A 19,650-nucleotide genomic window follows, 5' to 3' on the forward strand; every position below is an offset into this window, starting at 1 on the left:
ATAATTCCATGTCTCCATCCTCCCTCAGCACAGGAGGTTCCTGAGGTTTTCTTTCGGGGGCAAAGAATACCAGTATCGGGTGCTTCCATTCGGTCTAGCTCTATCACCCTGCACATTCACAAAGTGTGTAGATGCAGCTCTGGCCCCGCTCAGGCTGCAGGGCATACGCATTCTGAATTACATAGACGATTGGCTGATTTTAGCGAAATCAGAACAGTTTGTGGTTCGGCATCAAGATGTCATCCTCGCTCATGCAGAAATTGGGGTTGAGGCTCAATGCCAAGAAGAGTGTGCTTTCTCCAGTACAGAGGACCACTTTTCTTGGTGTGGTCTAGGATTCGGTTACGATGCAAGCCGTCCTATCGCCCGCTCGTGTAGCTGCTATCCTCATAGCCACGAAAGAGCTAAAGCTAGGCCAGTCACGCACTGTGAAACAGTTCGAGAAACTGTTAGGCCTCATAGCAGCAGCGTCCAATGTGATACCCTTTGGCCTGCTGTACATGAGACCTTTGCAGTGGTGGCTCAGGACCAGAGGGTTCTCCCCGAGGGGAAACCCACTCCGTATGATGAAGATCACGCGGCGGTGTCGCCGCGCCTTGGTTATGTGGAGGAAACATTGGTTCCTGTCCCAGGGTCCGGTGTTGAGAGCTCTTTGCCATCGAGTTGCGATCTCGACACGCTTCCCTCACCAGCTGGGGAGCGGCACATAAATTGCCTGGAGATGATGGCCGTCTTCAATGCGTTGAGACATTTCCTCCCAGACCTGAGGGGCCATCATGTGCTTGTTCGGACAGACAACACAATGGTGGTCTCTTACATAATTCGTCAGGGGGGTCTGCGGTTGCGTCCACTCTGCAAACTGGCACACCAGATCCTCCTGTGGTCCCTAGGGAAAATACTCTCTCTGAGGGCAGTGTATATTCCAAAGGGCCAGAATATAGGAGCAGACAGCCTGTCGAGGCAGGGGCTGAGGCCAGGGGATTGGAGACTCCACCCTGAGGCGGTGGAGCAAATTTGGGAGTTTTTTCGGCCAAGCAGAAGTGGATCTTTTTGCGTCTCAGTACACGACGCACTGTCCACTTTGGTTCTCCCTCACTCACCCAGCCCCCCTGTACGCTGTACGCATTTCCCCCTGTCAGTCCCACGGACCCAGCCCCAAACCCAATCTCTTAAAAATTAATAAAGGCTGTTTTTTCCTGGGTTTTATGGGTAGCCTAAGGCCCCGATCACACCTGACACGTTTTTTGCAGTGAGAGGCGCCTGTTTTCAATTGGTTTCCTATGGCAGCGAGCGTTCTGCGCGCTGTTATGCGCCTTCTGCGCCTCGCGTTTTACCGCCTGCTGCGCCTCGCGTTTTTGAAGTTGAAAAAAAAGCAACTCCGAGCGGAAAAAGCGCCCGACGTCATCGCGTTTTTTTCCACTGTCCAATCGAGTGAATGGAGAGGCGGGCCTTCCGTTTTAGTGATGAAAGCTACAGTTGATTGAACGCCCGGAGAGTGCGATGATGGAGGATAAACTTGTGGTGCTCTCGCGGGTTACCAGGAGCTTAACGACTCCACGAACCGTAACTATCACAATGTTAACAGAAAGTAAATAAAAGTAATAAAAGGCAGATTTGACGTTTACTTGACTGACAGGACAGCTGTTTCAGTGGTTGCCTAGCAACATAAAAAAACGCAGCACACTGCTCGTTCTGTGTGATGGTAAGTGCAGTGCACCTCGCGTTTTCGAACCTGAAAAACGCGTCAGGTGTGATCAGGGCCTAAATGGGTTCCATTCAGACCTTAACATCAAGTATTTTACTGTTATATGTCAAGATTTAACAAGACATTTTCACCTGGCTATACCCAATGTTTAGATCTGTTTTGGTATTTATGCAAATTAGCACATACGTAATTAGATTATGCACCGTTTGTCCATGTTAACAAACAATTTAAAAAACTTGTAATACATTTTTTGTTTGTCTTGATGTAAGTAATCAACTCTGTAATTTTCATTATAATATCTAAAGGTTAAAATTTTTACCCTATTCACGTAAGAAAAAGAATGAATAGGTGTATGAATAGGCTATATTTGGGTCTTTTTCCGAAACTTTCCCCTAATGGGATTCTTCTGGACATTTTTTTCCTTACTCAGGACATATTGAGGATACAAAATCAGTTGAGTTTGTTCTGTTGCAATTTGTTCAAGGTTGACCCCCATTTTGGCTTAAAATGACTGGACTATTATAGAGAATGGTCTTTCAACCTAGGTTGTTGAGACCATTTTAAGCTCCAGAGCTCCCGCTACGAGGAAACTATATGCACTGAAATGGAGAGTTTTCACTTCTTGGTGTCACCAGCGTCAGTGGGATCCGGTTAACTGTTCAGTTAATACAGTACTTGAGTTTCTGCAAGATCGCTTTGCATCAGGCTTATGTCCATCCACCCTAAAGGTCTACGTGACGGCCAGTGCGGCTTTCCACGCCCCGGTGGGTAGTACATCTTTGGGTCGAGACTCCCTGATTACACGTTTCCTTCATGGCACCTTGAGCCTGAGGCCTGCAACTTGCACTAGGGTGCCTGCTTGGGACCTTTCAATAACCGCTTTCCGACCGGAGGAACCTTTTCACAGTTCCTAGAACTATTGGCTAAAGTACCCGTATATTCCTGCGGTGCAAACACGCCGACTAGGAACGACTTTAGTTCTAGGAACTCCATTTGGAGAAACTAATTTAGCTCCTACTTCAGAGTAGGGCTAAACCAGCACTATAGGAACTACCCGTGACGTTAGTGTACGCTGATGACCGAACGCACTCGCAAAACACCAGCACCTGCCATTTTTAAAAGAGCTATATGTAAACACACAGATTATTATATAGCCTATATATTTACTCCAGAAACTAGATACAAACATGGAAAACAGTGAAGATGGGCCTCTAAACCTTTATGCTGAAGAGAAAATCCAACACAACTTTGAGGGGACCAAGCCAAACATGATTATGTATTTCTGCTCAGCTAGCAACTCTGGACATCAACCACACGGCATAGGCTAATAACTTTTTTCATATACTGTGTACTTTCTATAACAGTTCTATCTAATAACATGTTAAACAGTAGGCTACTGTTAGACAGATCGCTATCTGATGGTCACAGAGAATGCGAGCATTGTTTGCTCTGGCGTTCTCAGCGCCGTCAAAATAAAGGTAAATAAAAATAAAAGTTGCCGTGCTTGAGTCACTCCCTTACCCCTCCTACCAGTTCCTATGGCCACTTGGCCAGTGCGAACGCAAACAGCAAAACCGAGTTTGGGGGAGAGTAGTTCATAGAACTGTTTAGAAGTGGACAGTTCCTATAACTAAGTTCCTGTAACTACTTGGTCGGAAAGCGGCTAATAGTTCTAGAAGGCCTGACCCCACGCCGCATGTCTCTTACTGCAGGAGTGATTGGTTTCATCATGCGTGAGAGGTTAATGATTCAGGCAGAGAGAATCATTAACCTCTGTTGTATAGAGGAAATGACATGCTCTTTTGGCCTGAGAGTTTTTATGCAGGCTTGGTCTGGAAAGGTCAGCCTCCTGCTTTTTGGCAGATAAAAGAAACATTTAGGAACCAAATAAATTTTTTCCTCATTTTTACAAATTACAGAATCACTGTGTGCCGTGATAAAGGGAAGTTTAGCCCTTAAAGGGATGGTTCACACAAAAACTACTCACCCTCATGTCGTTCCAAAACCGTAAGGTTACGTGCTTGGCTTGCACTGTAACGAAAGGATAGTGTATGACGAAACCGATTTCTGACTTATTTTAAATGTTTTTGTCGCAGCTAATCTGTGCGTTAGAATGTATAATGGGCGCTTCTCTCCTCTTTAGTACTCTCCCCCTCTCTGCTCTAGATTTGCGGGTTATCACTGGCAGTAAATGCGTGTTTACGTGTGTGCTCACTGAAAATAAACATGCTGACAGCATGCAAGCATCAAGGCTTCCCTGCCCTAGATCTTATGAATCATTAAAGTTGTGTAAAAATGGCATGATGTGTAAAGGATAATTCTCAGGATATTTCTCAGTCATGAATATTCCTGGTATCAATCTTGTTGTGTGTTTACTGGACAGTGTACTGCTAAATATTAAAGACTTGAAGGATTTGCCGATGAGAATGTGGATTGGTTTTTACTTCAGATGAATGCACACTTTGTGTACCTTCAGTTTAGTCCTGCATAGTCTCATTAATAGTGGAGCTTTTTCTACACCACATGTCTGTATCCTCTCGATATCCTCCAAATAATATTATCCCATACTAACTTCTAACTGCATGCATCTTTTAAACTGGATTTGGGCCTTACATCCCAGTCTGTAACAGATAAGTAGGAAAAGTTCATGTGCCAAAGTCTATATAGCATAATTATTCTGCTGTAAGACACAGGCAGGTGTAAGCATGGCTAATGCTCTTCAGAGTGGGCACCGACCCAACACAACTCATTTATGAATGCATTTACAGAACACTAGGAGAACGCCGGCTCTCACATCTTCCTCGGGATGAGCCCTGCTTTGATGGAAGCTGGCCTGAGATCTGAAACCCCTACTATCCCCACTAATTAAACTAGTGATCGACCGATATATCGGTCGGCCGATAAATCGGGCCGATATTTGCGGGTTTGACGTGTATCGGCATCGGCCGATACGCAGCTGCTGTGTTCGCCGATAGTTTTTTCCCGGCATTATTTACAGACAGGCGTCCGCGCGCAGGCAGCTCTGTGTTGCTGGAGACGCTGCAGTTCACGTGCAGCCCATGCACTGCCCCTCCCACACTAGCAGAGTGCTGGAAGCCTCTTCAAGACAACGGCAAGTTTGAAACTTTCAAAGCATATTTTAACTGTTTGACTTAGCTGAAATATTGCCATACACTTTTACACCATAAAAGTGGAAACACGTTGCTCTATATGTGCGTGCAACTAAGCAAGTTTGTGGGTCCAAATGGAAAACGCGAATGCCTATAAAAATGCTTGTCATTGTATTTAGGGAGCTGCAAATAGCTAAGTTTGAGGCTATCCATATGCATACGGCAGCTGTTACGAACACTGGTCATAGGATTAAATAATGCCGACGTTGTTCTGTGATATTTGTGGGAGTTTTATTCAGCGACCACCTGGCTGAGGTTTGGACGTGTGCTCATAAAAGAAGCGTCGCGGTTGCGACACGCATGCGATGCAGCGCGCTCGTTTGTCCAGGCGCTCCTATGCCGTGTTGAGATGAAAACAAATACATTTTTTAGGGCCTGTTCACATATCGCGTCTTTTGCGCGCTCAAGTTCATTAATTCAAATGTAGGCGCGCGGTATGCGCGCTCATAATGGAAGCGACGCGCTTGTTTTTTCCAAGCGCGTCCGCGCCGCATCGAGATAAAAACATCTCAACTTTTCAGAATGCCGCAAGCGTGGTGGAATAATACGACAGCATCGAATACTCGGCCGAACAGCTGATCATAGCTGGACAGGGCGGGTTTTTATTTCTCATCTCCAGAAATATATGTAGTCGTAAAGGGCAGGAAATAAATTAATCCTTCCTCCATGTCATCATGGAGAGCGCAGTTCATGGCTGCATAGCAAAGACAGTTTATTATGCTGCTTGCTTGTTGCTACTGTGTGCAATAGTGTAATTATTTTATTCATGCACAAATATTTATTTCAGAATTTACTTAAAGAATTTGAATTATGCTTAAATATTTATTTTCAGTAATTTTAGCACTGAAGTTTTTTTTACTTGTTCTACCTCACGTTTTTAATAGTTGTCAAATATTGTTTTTTTTTTAAGTTCAATAAATGTTCCTTTTTTAAATTGAGACTTGTAACATTTGTTATCATCATTGTGTCATTTTTATGATTTAAATTGAGTGAGCAAATGCAGTATCGGCTCCAAATATCGGCCCAAGAAAATCGGCAGCCCGTATCGGTCATCGGCTAATGCTGATGAAAAAAAATCGGCATCGGCATCGGCACTAAAAAATCCATATCGGTCGATCTCTAAATTAAACCCTTACTGGGGCTTCTGGACAGATATCCGCTCTCTGAACTGCAAAAAACAGCCTGATGCTAGCTAACTGCTGCCTTAAAAATGGATCTGGAAGAAATGAATATCCCGAGCCCATATGCTTCTCTGTGTCAGTGCTCACAGTGGTCAAAAACGGCTCCTGAGAGGCAGCAGTTGGAGAAAGTTTAATTAAAGCACAGAGGAGTATACAAAACGTCTCATGCACTGTTGGTTATAAAGATAGTGCTTTGTACTCTTTGTTTTTAGGTGCATTTTTCAAGATCTGTTTTTGTAATGCATCAAATACTGGCTCTCTCACAAACTACTCGAGCACAAAACACTGTTGTTAACGCATTTAATGTTTTTCTGAAAAGTTTGAGGAAAAAACTAAAGGTTTGCCGTGATGCAGTGAGGTCTTTTTAGAGAAGCTTTAAACATACATCACACTGCATTCAGAGAAGAACTTTATTTGCTAAGATTATGCTGTTGCAAAGTGCAACATTAAGTGAAGTCAGCAGGGAATCTTTTTTAAAGTATTTGAAAATGCTTTGGGATCCCGCAGGTCTGTCCAAATCACACTGTTCCGTCCCAAGAGACTTTGCCTAATTAAAAATACTTCAGGCCTCCAACTAAGAGGTGTGGGCTTGTTCCCATTCTTCCATTGTTTTGCCTTCCACCTCCACCCCACACTCGCTCTTTTTTCCGACCCACTATGGCAAATTTATGTTTGACTAATTAAGTTTGGCTAAAATTGTGACTTTTTTAAAAACGTTTCTGATTAGTTTACACTCTTCCATGTGTAAATAGAATAAAAGAAACATTGAATATGTGGTAGTGCTTTATTTAAATAACAGTTTAAAAAAGGTGGTCTGCTATTTTTTATAAAGGAAGCTCAGTCCGACAGACCTATATATGTGTGTGTGTGTGTGTGTGTGTATATATATATATGTGTGTGTGTGTGTTTATATATATATATATACTGTATATACTGTATATACTGTAAATATATATATATATATATATATATGCACACACACACATATATATATATACACATATATAAAATATATAAATGCACTCATAACAGTCTACAAATGTCTTTCCAGCTGATTCCATCAGTATATGCTCGAGAAATGTGCCAGACTACAGAGGAGCGATTATCAAACACTTACGAGGTTCATCCGCCCCGCATCCTGGAACTCTTAGACATGAGTGAGGCCACACATCACAAGGTAAAATACCATCATTTTAGCATGCTCAGCTCCAGCACTTAATTAATTAGTTTGCTCTTCTACATCACTGGTTCCAAGTATCTAAGTAGCAACATTTTCAAAGTTGACATCATTATAATAGTTTCTCTCTGGGGAGATACTAGAGGCTTTTAATTTGAATATGATAGAAATATACCTTATTCAGAGCAGCACCGTCACATGTATGAAAGCGAGGCTGTGAGGGATAGACTTATCTTGTTTTCAATGACATCCACTGTAAAAAGCTGTATAAAGCTCCTAGATCACTCATAATTTTGTGAGTGTGAACTCATAAAGAGTTTTTTTGTCTACTGAAATTTCTTCGAAAGATATGTTTGCTGTGTTTCATCAGCAGAACAATTAAAAAACACATTAAATAACAGTACAACCCACTGAAGAGATGCATGTCTATCCCTCACAGCCTCACATTCATTCCTGTTAAAAATCAAAGATGGTGCAGCTGTGAATAAGGTCATTGGCAATTGTTTACAGTACCTTTAGATCAGGAGTCGGCAAATAACTTTGGCCGCGGGCCAATATTTTTTTTAGCCAGTAGATGGCGGGCCAGCTACACGGAGTAGTCCGCAAAATTTAGATCTCATTTCCAGAATCTCACATTCAAATGTCTCTAACGGAAAGAGAGAGATAAGTAGCCTATAACAATTATAAATGCTATACAAAAATTGTGTTCGTGTCAATATAAATATTATTTTAACATTGTACTGTCAGCAGAGAAAAAATGTCACAGAAAAAAAATAATGAAATATAAATAACAAATAAATATCAAATCACTCAAGCAACATAAATGAAAACCATATTGCCCTACTGAAAAATGAAGTAGCCTAGGCTATTTTCTGCCAAACTATTTCAAACATCCTTGCAAAAAAAAAAAAAAAAAATAATAATAATAATGTTGTTGAATGACAATGGTTTCAGTACCAAACAGTTCCTCGGAGGTATAGGTGTAGGCTACAGGTGGTCAGAATGAAGTGCGGATGCGCTGTCAAAACACGTCGGGGAGTGGGCTATTGTCAGTCAGACCGCCCGCTCTGTCCAAACCTACACCAGAGTTCTGACCGCTACCGTCTTTATACTTTAAAATAGAGTCCTGCACGGGTTCGGGTACCCGACGGGTCACCCGCAAATTTTGCTCAAACGGGGGAAAAATATCCAACTGTGTCGGATACGGATGCGGGTCGGGTCTGACACGGGGGAAACACGGGTTTAAAACAGTGGCGATTCTAGGGGGTGGCCTGGGGTGGCCGGGGCCACCCCTGAAAGCTCATTGGCCACCCCTGTGGCCACCCCAGATCTGATAGGTAGTTGGTCAAGTTCGTCAACCCAAGAAATGAGAAATGTTGCCAATCAATGATGACAGCTGATCAACTGATTTAGGGCCAGTTTAAATTTTTTAACTAACACAGTAACGGTCAAACTGAGACTTTGAGAGCTGATTTCTGCTCAGCGGACGTTTGGCCATGCAGGTCAGGTGACTTATGAGATGAAAGTACGTGCGCTGCACGGTGCACCTGCTGCTGCTAGTCCGTGAAACAAGAGGACGGTGACGGTCACACAGTTGCAACAATACAACAACAATAAAAACGCTGGAATCAGTCTATTGAGAGGTATGGTCGGGATCCAAAGCAGCAGAGTGCGGCTCGGGAATATAGATCTGATGGCCGAGTGCGGGCACGGGCGGTAATGCACTCGTGTGTGTGCTGGTTGCGGGGGAGAGTAAAACGATTCGCGGGACTCCCGCAAAATAGAATTATCTATAAACTGAACATCTAAAAACAAATAAATTGTCATTCATCTGTTGCACAAAAGCAACAAGAACAACTAAAACAAAATAGAAACGATTTACAGGCCAGAGTCTCTATGTATAACATGTTTGCATTTGCAACAATGTAGCCAATCACAGACATATGTGTTGATTTCTTGAACGCAGTGGCCAATCAGAGACATTTAAGATAGAATCCCCTCACCGCTCAAAATGGACTTTTTGTTCAGTGCTGATTTCTGCATAGGCTACTGGCAAATCATCTGATTATAGCAAACAAAGTGTATATATTATGAAAGATTCATTATGCAGCCAGTTTCATTGATAATAACAGAGATTTGTGAGATCACGATGAACTGAGATGTCAGCTTTTTAGGAATTATTAAGGGAGAAATCCGTCCTGCGCAGGTCTCTAATGTAGACTTTAAAAAGTAAGTAAGAATCTAAGTAAGAATCTTTATTGTCAATGTATATCAAGTATACAATGAAATTGCAATGCTCTACGGCCAGTGCATAATAAATATAAAAATTGTTAAAACAATAAATAAATAAAAAATATAAGACAGAATTTAAGAATATATAAGACAGAGACTACAGCTCACTCCATATTGTCCACATGTGTTATGAATTGAAAAACAAACGACTAACATTATATTTACATTAAAAGTAGCCTAGGCTGCAATCTAGTGTATGTGAACCTTTTTGCAGATAAACACAAGTGCATTTTCAGACAAGTTAATGGACAAGTTAATTGAGTAGCCTAAATCATATTCCCACTACGGTAATTAATAACAGACTATAGTAAACACATCTCCTAAATAGGCCTGTGACTGTATCTTACATTTTATGAAATAGTACCATTATTTAAAAATAAAGTTTGCACTTTGTTACTATTATTAAAATCCTCTATTGTTCATAAGAGTTTAAGGGTTTTCATAACATTACTTTATAGTAGGCTATATATGGCCACCCCACTCAAGTTTTGTTTCCCATCTTGGCCACCCCAGTAAAAATGTCCTGGATACGCCACTGGTTTAAAACAATCACATTTAAACGTAAAAATATATGCATATTTTTAGGAACACATCTACAAAAAATATGCCTGTATTTCAAGTTTATAAAATAATTTAAAATCCACATCAGTTTATCTGTGCCCACGCACCACGCCCTCCCAGGATCTATAACGTTACCTTACTTTCAGTTTTAAAAATTCATCATAACCGCGCGCGCGATCTGCTTGCAGTCGTCGAGATGTATGCTGAGGAGTTGAAGAAAAGAATAGCCAGTGGAAATTGTAAAGTTGTCGACAATAGTCATCAAAAATCAAGTCCAGTGTGTGGGAGAAATTTGGAGTTATCTGAAGAAAATATTGTAAGGCTTTGCTGCATTTTCGTGTTGGATAGCCGCAAATGTGGAATTTCATCGCCGAGGAAGCACGCAGATAACTGTGGTAACAAAGCAGTTCTATCGAACAGTAGCCTATTTTTCAAATTTAACACTGTTAAGTAGCCTATGTGTGGTGTGCATTAAAATGGCTTTAATCTGTTACCACAATAGTACTTGATCTGTTTAAAACGATTTAATTGGTATATGTCTGCTAGGTGTTAAATTAAAATTCAACATTCAAATTCGTCTAAACCTGTTATTCATTTTTTCTATTTTTGATCTGAGCGCACAATCAGAAAATCGGAAAACGAGTCGTTATTCGTTTTTTTTCATTTTAGTTCAGGAAATAAATAATGGAAAAACAAGTCGTTTTTCATTTATTTATTTTTGGTTTTAATGAAAAAAAAAAAAAAAAAAAACCCGCGGGCCGCCTATTGCCGACCCCTGCTTTAGATGGTAAAGTAAGGTGACCAGATTTCTGAAATGGAAACCTAGTTTCCTAGTTCAGTGGTCAAAAATGCCATTGAATTCTCACTTGTTATTATCTATGAATTTAAAAACAGGGACAATACATTTTTCTAAAAATTATTATTAATTATTATAATAAATATGATATAATATTATTATAATAAATACTAATTATGATGCCTGTATTAAAACCCTGACTGTTTTTAATACATTTCACCAAAAAGCAGTATTATATCATAAAAGAATTATGACTTTACACATTAAACACATTACAAAAATAAAACAATATAAACAAATATGAATTTAACAAATATTTTTTAACATTCTTTTTTGTATTTAATCATTTTCATCATTATTTTATCTTTGTGCTTTTAGAAATGGATCTTTACCATCCTTCATTATTAGGCTTATTATTTTGCATTTTTGGCTCATTTTGAGCAGAATGTATGTGGCTTCTGCAAATGTTATCATTGCAAGTGTAAATGTTTAGTTGATTGTTGTTTTATTATTCATACATATTGGTAATTTATTCAAAATAATTTATACTTTCACCCATGTGTACCAGTTAAGATATGTGTGTGTGGGAATTGCTGCATTGTGACACAATAGAATGTGAGATAAACTAGATGTGACAGATGTAATTATACATGAACATCTTCTCAATAACGAATACAAGACATATAAAGAATATTGTTTTTCTCCCTTAACACACCCCTGTTTTAAATGAGCTTATTTGACATTAAAGTTGAAATAAGGAAGCAATTTCCTACATTTTACATTGAATCAGATATCTTCTAACAGTTTAATATTGACTTGATTTGTTTTTTATAGTTTTCCTCATTAGATTTGGACCAGGCCATGTTTCAGCCGTACCCCTCTGAGATTGTGTTCCAAAACTACTCACCATTTAAGACGTACAAGGTGCCCTTAAAGCTGCAGAACAGTGACAAGGTGACTTTCATGCATCTGAATTGATCACACAGTGTGTTATATAACCACACACTAAGTGTATTATTATAAATCTATCTTAACAGAAATCTGATAAATCACAGCACACAATTTTGTTAACACTTGGTAGTTTGTAGTTTGTGCCATTCTAATTTACACCATTCAACATCTTGCACCATTCCTTTAAGACAAATAGAGATTATCTTGTTCATTTTCATGTGTAATGATCACTGGCTTGACATGGACATGCTGCTGACTATTGCAGGTTCCTCGACTGGTAAAGGTGATCGAAGAAGACTCACTTTATTTTAAAGTGGTCAGCCCATTAGATGCTAGTAAGAAAGTGGCCCCAGGCATGGCATCTACGTTCACCATTTTATTTACTCCACAAGAGAACAAGGTAAAATTTATACGCAACATGATAACTGCAACTGACTCTCACATATTGCCATTCGTAGTGTACTAATGGGCATATTTGCTTGTAAATCAATGATGGACCAAAGAAATGTTAGGAAACATGCAAAAACTGCCACAGTGATTTTGAAGGATCCCAGAGGTCTTTAATTGTGTCTCTCCAACACAACATGGGAAATAAACTTCAATGTCAAGTTTTATTTGAATGTTTAACATATCTTTGAGAAATCTGAGAGAGTGCTTTGGTAAGCACAGGGCACTGGAGGCTTAGTGTTTCCACCACAGCCACTCATCGGTCCATTAGTGGCTCTTTTGCAGTCTCTAATGTGACCTGCTAATCTACAGTATTTTGGTTTGGCAAAACATTAACACAGATTTCTTAACACTGTCATTCAAATAAAGTCAGTTCAAACTGAGCTGTGGTGGCCCAGTCAGAGAAAGACAATATTATTTCCTCTCTTGCTTGTATTTTCTGTCAGGTTCAGATCCAAGGGTCTTTTTGCATGTAATTATTATGGATTAACTCCTCAATGAAATAATTCCTAAATCCTGGGGTTTATTTAAATTAGGATTGATTAAAGAAACCATATGTACCAGATGTATAGTACCATATTATATTTAGGATTTTTTTAAGCCTTGTCTTCTTCAAGGCTTTATCTTCCTCTATATGTTACCACTGACTTTCATATGCCTGTAATTGTAGGATTACATTCACAGACTCCTCTGTGCGACTGAAAGTGAGAAGTTTGAAGTACCCATCCGTGCAATTGGGCCCCGTGCCATCTTGGACTTCCCAGATAGTCTGCATTTCCAAGTTTGTCCAGTCAAGTGCTTGTCCCAGAGAACACTGCTTGTGCGGAACATAGGAAATTGTGAAGCTAAATTCCAGCTCAGCACACGCAGGTAAAAGAGGAGTGACATTGTGGTGTGTAGATGATTTCATTTTTGGATTTATGACTGACACTTTCTTTTTATGATTGCGTCTATATGTTCCCCCACAGCCCATTTTCTGTAGAACCATCTGTAGGTACTCTTGATGTTGGTCAAAGCATGCAAGTTACCGTTGAGTTCTTGCCAAAAACCACTGGGGATCACAGCCAGGTTTTGCTGCTGCATTACCATTCAGGTACTTACTAATTACATCACCACAATCTGCTCTTCCTACAAACTCCTCTGCAACACACTGGCATATGTCACTGTGACACAGGCACTGATTTCCACATGCACCCACCTGCGTCCTACTCAAGAGGTGTAAATGATCTTAATATTAGACTGCATCGTTAATGTCTGTTCATCTTTATATTTTCGAATTATTTTCTACTGAGAATAGCTTTAATATACTGTGCTCTTTTTACTACCCACAGAGCACCATAATGCACAAAAAATAATGTAGATGGCATTTTAAAGTAAATTTAGGCTGAAAAACATCACATTGACTCATTGACTAGCCAAATTGCATTGTTCTGCAATTGACTTTGACTTCAACATGACTTTCCTCAAGGTTTTGTGAAATTGAATATATTATTATTTAGGTGTTGATTACCCTGAGGTTATTATGATTAAAAAGCATCAGTTATTTTTGTTCTATTTGAGCATTGATTATTTAATTTGTGTTCTTTCAAAGGGCCCTTTAGGCAAATAGCTATATTAATAAATCCTATTAACAGATTTCATTTAGCCTGAAATGGTGTGGGTGCCTGGCTAATCTTATAATATATCGTATATCAGGATGGACTGGTCACACCTCTAAAAATGGTCATTTTGGAATCTAATTCAAAATCCAATAGTTGATTTTGTAAGAACTGATTTTCCTGCTAAAACAAAAACTGAGATAAAACTTATCCTACAATAAAGCAATAAAATGCACCCTGGACAGAAGATTGCAAAGAAAGAGCACAGGACATTGTCTTGTCCAAACTTTTCTCCTTCTCTGCATCCCCCTCTCTCTCCTCCCTTCCTTTTCCCCTGAGTCAAGTCATCAAAAGTTCACTAATGGCGCTTTTCCACTGCATGGTACGGCTCGGTACGATTCGACTCGGCGCGGAACGGTTCGGCTCGCTTCGCTTTTCCACTGCGTGGTACGACTCGACTCGGTACGGCACGGTTCGGCTCGCTTTAGCTCGTTTTCTTTTCCACTGCAGTTAGTACCGCTTCAAAGTGGGTGGTCTGATGTGGTATGACTGATCGTTATATAGTTGCCTTCTCTACTACCATGACATCATATTAAATACGAATTTTTCATTCCGTGTTTCCCCATCCACTCCTCGGCAACCGACGAGAGGAACATCTGCACCTCGTCCACTGACCACGATTCAGCCATTTCTTTTTTTGAAGTTAAACTCTTTTTTTTGAAGCAAATACTTTTAAAACAGGTGCTACAGCGTTGGCTGTTGTCTACTGGCTATTTAAATCTAGCGGGTTTAGTGTCTCGTGTTGTAAATACAATGACGCTGGTAGAGATGATTCTGTCTGACCAATCAGTGATCTGCAGTGTTTTCACGTCACATTTTAGTATCGGTACGGTACGCTTGGAACCTCAACAGAGGTGGTACCATTTAAAGCGAGCCGTACCGTACCATACCATGCACTGGAAATGTGCCATAAGTGAGCCGTACCGAACCGAGCCGTACCGTACCATGCAGTGGAAATGCGCCAAAGCGAGCCGTACCGTACCATACCATGCAGTGGAAATGTGCCATAAGTGAGCCGTACCGAACCGAGCCGTACCGTACCATGCAGTGGAAATGCGCCAAAGCGTGCCGTACCGAACCGAGCCGTACCGTACCATGCAGTGGAAAAGCGCCATAAGAATGTCTATATATCACATATTATGTATCTTGTGAATGTATTGTTTTTCCTTTTCATGTTTGGTATCATTTTAAATGTCATTGGTATGAGAAAGATTGAAAACTTAGGAGAATTCTGTTCTTCTCTTTGGGTGATGTCTCTTCAAGATATCTTCCCTCTCCCCCAAAACCAGGTGTTACCCCCTGGGGTACTAGCCTGGGAAAACCCAGACAACTTCTGGCAAATTCAGATTTGCTCGAAAAGTAGTCTGGCAAAGAGCTCATTCAAGCCCATTTCCATGGCCTAGAAATCTCGGCACCAATCAGAAACGTTGAGGCGGGCTTTACACAATGTCGATCGCTCTGATTGGTTTTATGTCTATCCAGTTGCGCCCAGAGGCATTTGAGCGACGTCCGATCAACTTTTAAATTCACTATTATATTCAAATTGCAAACACATGAGGACAGTCTCCATGAAAGACCCACTGCCAGATGAACGTGCTACTACATTTCTCTCCGAAACGGTAGGAAATTAAATTAGATTTAATAGAGGATTTTAACTGTGACACGATGATTGACAGGGCAATTTATGTGACAGGATGCACGCGACAGATCCGTCCGATAAAGATGACGAAGTAGTATGTCCCAAAGCTTGCCTACTTTTTTGCTACACATTCAAAAGTAAATACCTTTTCTTCACAAAAAGAGTACATACTTTTATGGCATAGTGTAACTTAGGCGAATTGGGACGCAGCATATGGCTTTACACGATGCCGATCGCTCTGATTGGTTTTAGGTCTATCCAACTGCGCCCAGAGGCATTTGAGCGACGTCCGTTGTTGACGTCCCTTTGGAAATGATTTGTCTATGGAGCTTTGTCAGACCATAACTCAGTTACTACTGAGAATGGTCTGGTTTTAACCAGGCTACTGAGGCACATGAATTGACCCAAAACAACTCTAAAAAATATTGGTTAAGTGTTAAGGGGAAGTGGCAGAGCAGACTTGGGGAATCTGTAACCAGGAAAACCCTCACACAGTGCTGTGTCAGTGTTTTCCCAAGTCTTACACTTGGAACACACTCACACAACACTGCGTGTCTCTGTCAGGAATGCATTGCTTACTCTTAGAGTCATCTTTGTGTAATTGATGTCATGTATTTATTATTTCTGAATTGGCCTTTAATCATTTACTTGTGTAATTGGCATGCTACATTTTTACCTGACAAATAAAATATTATATTTGAATTATTCTGCATTATTCTGAAATCATTATTCATAGTAGATTAATGTGTAGTCTGGTGTTTGCGCAAAGCTACACCAGGATAGATCAAACTGAAGGCACTAATGAATGGAGCATGGGGCACATCATTAAGTAGACCTTCCAATTTCTGACTATCACTGACTTAGCACGTCGCATCTTGCGACTGTTACAAAAAAATTACATCATTTGGGAAGCATAGGGCGACCGCTTAAGGGTAAAATAGTTTGCACTGCATCCTCTGACTATTTCAGAACTGGCTATGTTTGTGATCATGAGCGCACATTCGCGACATGACGTTTCAGAGCGATACCGGGTCCTTGATGAATGAAAAATTTAAAATATGGGATACCTAGAATAATCAAAGATCTAAATTAATTCATAATCAATATTTTGGATTATTTTCTAATAAGAAACACAATCTAAATTTGATTACCATTTGAAATTGGAGTCAGATTAAACGTAGGGCTAAAGTAATATTGAAACTAAATTCTAATAAATTGAGTGAACTTCACTGGAGCGCTGAAAAGACATACACACACATTATTCCTTCACCCAGACCGTTGGACTCCGTCTTTGGGCCAGTAGGTGGTCTTTACAATTTGTTGTTAGGATTCATTCGATTACATATAAATGCTGAATCACTGTTTTACCTGAATCAACTGTAGGTGGATAGGCAGTATTTATAGGCAAGATGGTGCTAAGAAATTTTTAATTAAAGATCATGTGTGTAATAATAACTGGTTATAATTGATTATGAATATTTGAATCAGTTAATATAATTAACTTAATGTTGTAAATTAATATTACAATCAATTAACCTGTTTGTCCCGTGAACAGTGTTAATTGTTTATTAATTCTAAGAAATGTACATTTCCGGGGCATGGGAAATGTCTTTCTTACTTTACAGTACTACTAAGAGCAAGTAATCAAAATCGATATGATTAGAGACTCCAGATATGAGCTTGAGACACAGACAACTTTACGTGTGACATGAACAAGACTTTATTAACTAGACTAAACACTTAAACTACTCTAACATACACATACATACATGCATACAGTTTACCAAGGGAAAGGGAGCTGAAGCAGAATACAGGAAAGCAAGAAGTTATAGCATTGTTTGGAATTCAGCAGATCAACAGCCTTGAGCAAACCATCAGTTTAGTTTTAACACGCCCTTCTTTAAAAGGGGTAAGTATACTTAATGTATCAAATAATGAGACTAAGTCCAATACTTGCATGTCTCACCCATTTGAATTAAACTGTCCTGATGCAGTTTGTTGAGGCTCCAGTTGATCTTTGCTGATGTGGTCTTGATGAGAGAGAACCAGTGGGAGTCAGAGGATCTTTGGTGAATGGGGAGACAAGGCCGCAGCCTGGCACAAGCTTGGGGGTCCTTAGAAACTTCTAGTTCAGCATCATCTTCACGTCAGCATTTCAGAAAGGGACTAAGAGAGTAAGAGGGGCATCAGTGATTTTTAAAGCGTGAAGATGTCACACCCTCTGGAGGTGTGTGAGCCAATGAGAAGTTGTTCCTTTTCGGAAAGTTTTTACGACCCATTATACTCTAGCAGGGCATTTGAAAATGTAATTTCATTGGGTGTTTAAGAAAAGAATCTTCAAGATTCTTATAATACTAATGCATCACAAAGTTAGCAAAATGTAATGTAAATTAACAAATGGGGGATGAAGATTGGAGTTTATAGAGACCAAACATGCCACACATATGATTGTGGTAAACCATAGTATGCAAAGTCTGAAACATTAACCCAATAGAGTTTACAAGAATACATAGGCCAAACCACATAAAAGGAAAATCATGAGATGAAAATTAGATACATGTTTATACATTTCTCAAGTGGTTATATATAGAATATATAGGATTAAAAGGGTTTATTTTACCTTCTCAGCAAGAATTAAGTGAGAGTCACAGCCCTCTGCAACATTCCTTTGGGGTCGTAAAATTCTTATCAGTCTCAATGTGTCCTGTAACAGGACAGCGGGTTCTGTCAGTGTGTTAGCTTCATTTTGGATGTTGGTTTTGGGGGAAGTTTTATAAACCTTTGTTGGGAGAGTGAGTTTGCTGGATTATTCATTAAATATAATGAATCATTTGTGTGTGTCTGATTGGTCCAGATGCTACATGTGCATGGGTAAGAGGGTGTGTTTAAACTGACATACTAGTGTGTGCATGAATTATTGTCTGTGTGAATGTGCTTGTATATTTCCACATATATAAACACACAGGTCTGATGAAGGCCATCGGCATTAACTTTTTAATATGCATTCTGTTCTAAAAATACCACTTTGTGCCCATCAGGGGAGTATCATTTTTAATTTAGCGCCTTTTCCTGTCTCCTCCTCATTTATGTTTAATGTGAAGCTGCTTTGGATCATGTCTTCATTGGTTTGGTTCTGGGATTGGCAGAAACATCTCCCTGCAGTCCCAGTTTCATCTCAGATAAGCACAGAGACCTCTCTTAAGTCTCTAAAGGAGCTCTCTCTGTGCGGCGTATTTCACAGGGCTGAAGTCATTTTTCTTTTCAGTAAAAGCCAAACCTGATTATTGTTCAGATATGATGGGCATTTAAAATGAGTTTTTGTTGTTGATGTTTTTGTGGTTGCTAATGTGCTATAGAGTATCTTGTGGTTAGGTTGTAGGATTTGTTCATTGCATCGTTCAATGAACATTCTGTAGCTGTGCAAATGTCAGTGCAGTGAAAAAAAAAGAAAAGTCTATAATTAAGAAATATGTATTTTGTGTAAACACTTAAAAAAAGTTAAGTAAAAACAAAAAGTATGTTCCTATTTATTTTGTTAATTTTACCTAAAGGTACACTATAGCCGCTTTCCGACCGCAGGAACCTTTTCACAGTTCCTAGAACTATTGACTAAAGTACCCGGATGTTCCTGCGGTGCGAACACGCCGACTAGGAACGATTTTAGTTCTAAGAACTCCATTTGTAGGAACTAATTTAGGTCCTACATCAGAGTAGGGTCTAAACCAGTACTATAGGAACTACCCATGACGTTAGTGTACGCTGACTGACCGAACGCACGCGGAACACCAGCACCCGCCATTTTTAAAACAGCTAGAATGTAAACACACAGATTATAGCCTATATTTACTCCATAAACTAACTATACAAACATGGAAAACAGTGATAGATGGGTCTCTAAACCTTTATGCTGAAGAGAAAATCCAACGCAACTTTGAGGGGACCAAGCCAAACATGATTATGTTTATGTGCCCAGCTAGCAACACTGGACATCAACCACACGGCATAACCTTTTTTCATATACTGTCTACTTTCTATAACAGTTCTATCTAATAAGATATTAAACAGTACTGTTA

General features: G+C 39.8%; 1 protein-coding gene across 2 annotated transcripts in view; it reads left to right on the plus strand.

Moving 5' to 3' along the window:
• The first annotated feature begins 7,168 nt into the window (after positions 1-7,168).
• Positions 7,169-19,650, plus strand: part of LOC308694598 (hydrocephalus-inducing protein homolog) — a 50,994-nt gene continuing 38,512 nt past the window's right edge. The window contains exons 1-5 of one of the 2 annotated variants that reach the window (XM_081372202.1): positions 7,169-7,233; positions 11,717-11,836; positions 12,099-12,233; positions 12,951-13,150; positions 13,249-13,373. In XM_081372202.1, coding sequence (XP_081228328.1) covers positions 7,210-7,233; positions 11,717-11,836; positions 12,099-12,233; positions 12,951-13,150; positions 13,249-13,373 — 604 coding nt within the window. In that variant the 5' untranslated portion in view covers positions 7,169-7,209. Of the gene's footprint in view, positions 7,234-8,802; positions 8,877-11,716; positions 11,837-12,098; positions 12,234-12,950; positions 13,151-13,248; positions 13,374-19,650 lie in introns of those variants that run through there. The other variant, XM_081372203.1, reaches the window with a different exon arrangement.

This window comes from Scardinius erythrophthalmus (assembly GCF_964197995.2).
Source record: "Scardinius erythrophthalmus genome assembly, chromosome: 8".
In the NCBI taxonomy this organism is placed as follows: Eukaryota; Metazoa; Chordata; class Actinopteri; order Cypriniformes; family Leuciscidae; genus Scardinius; species Scardinius erythrophthalmus.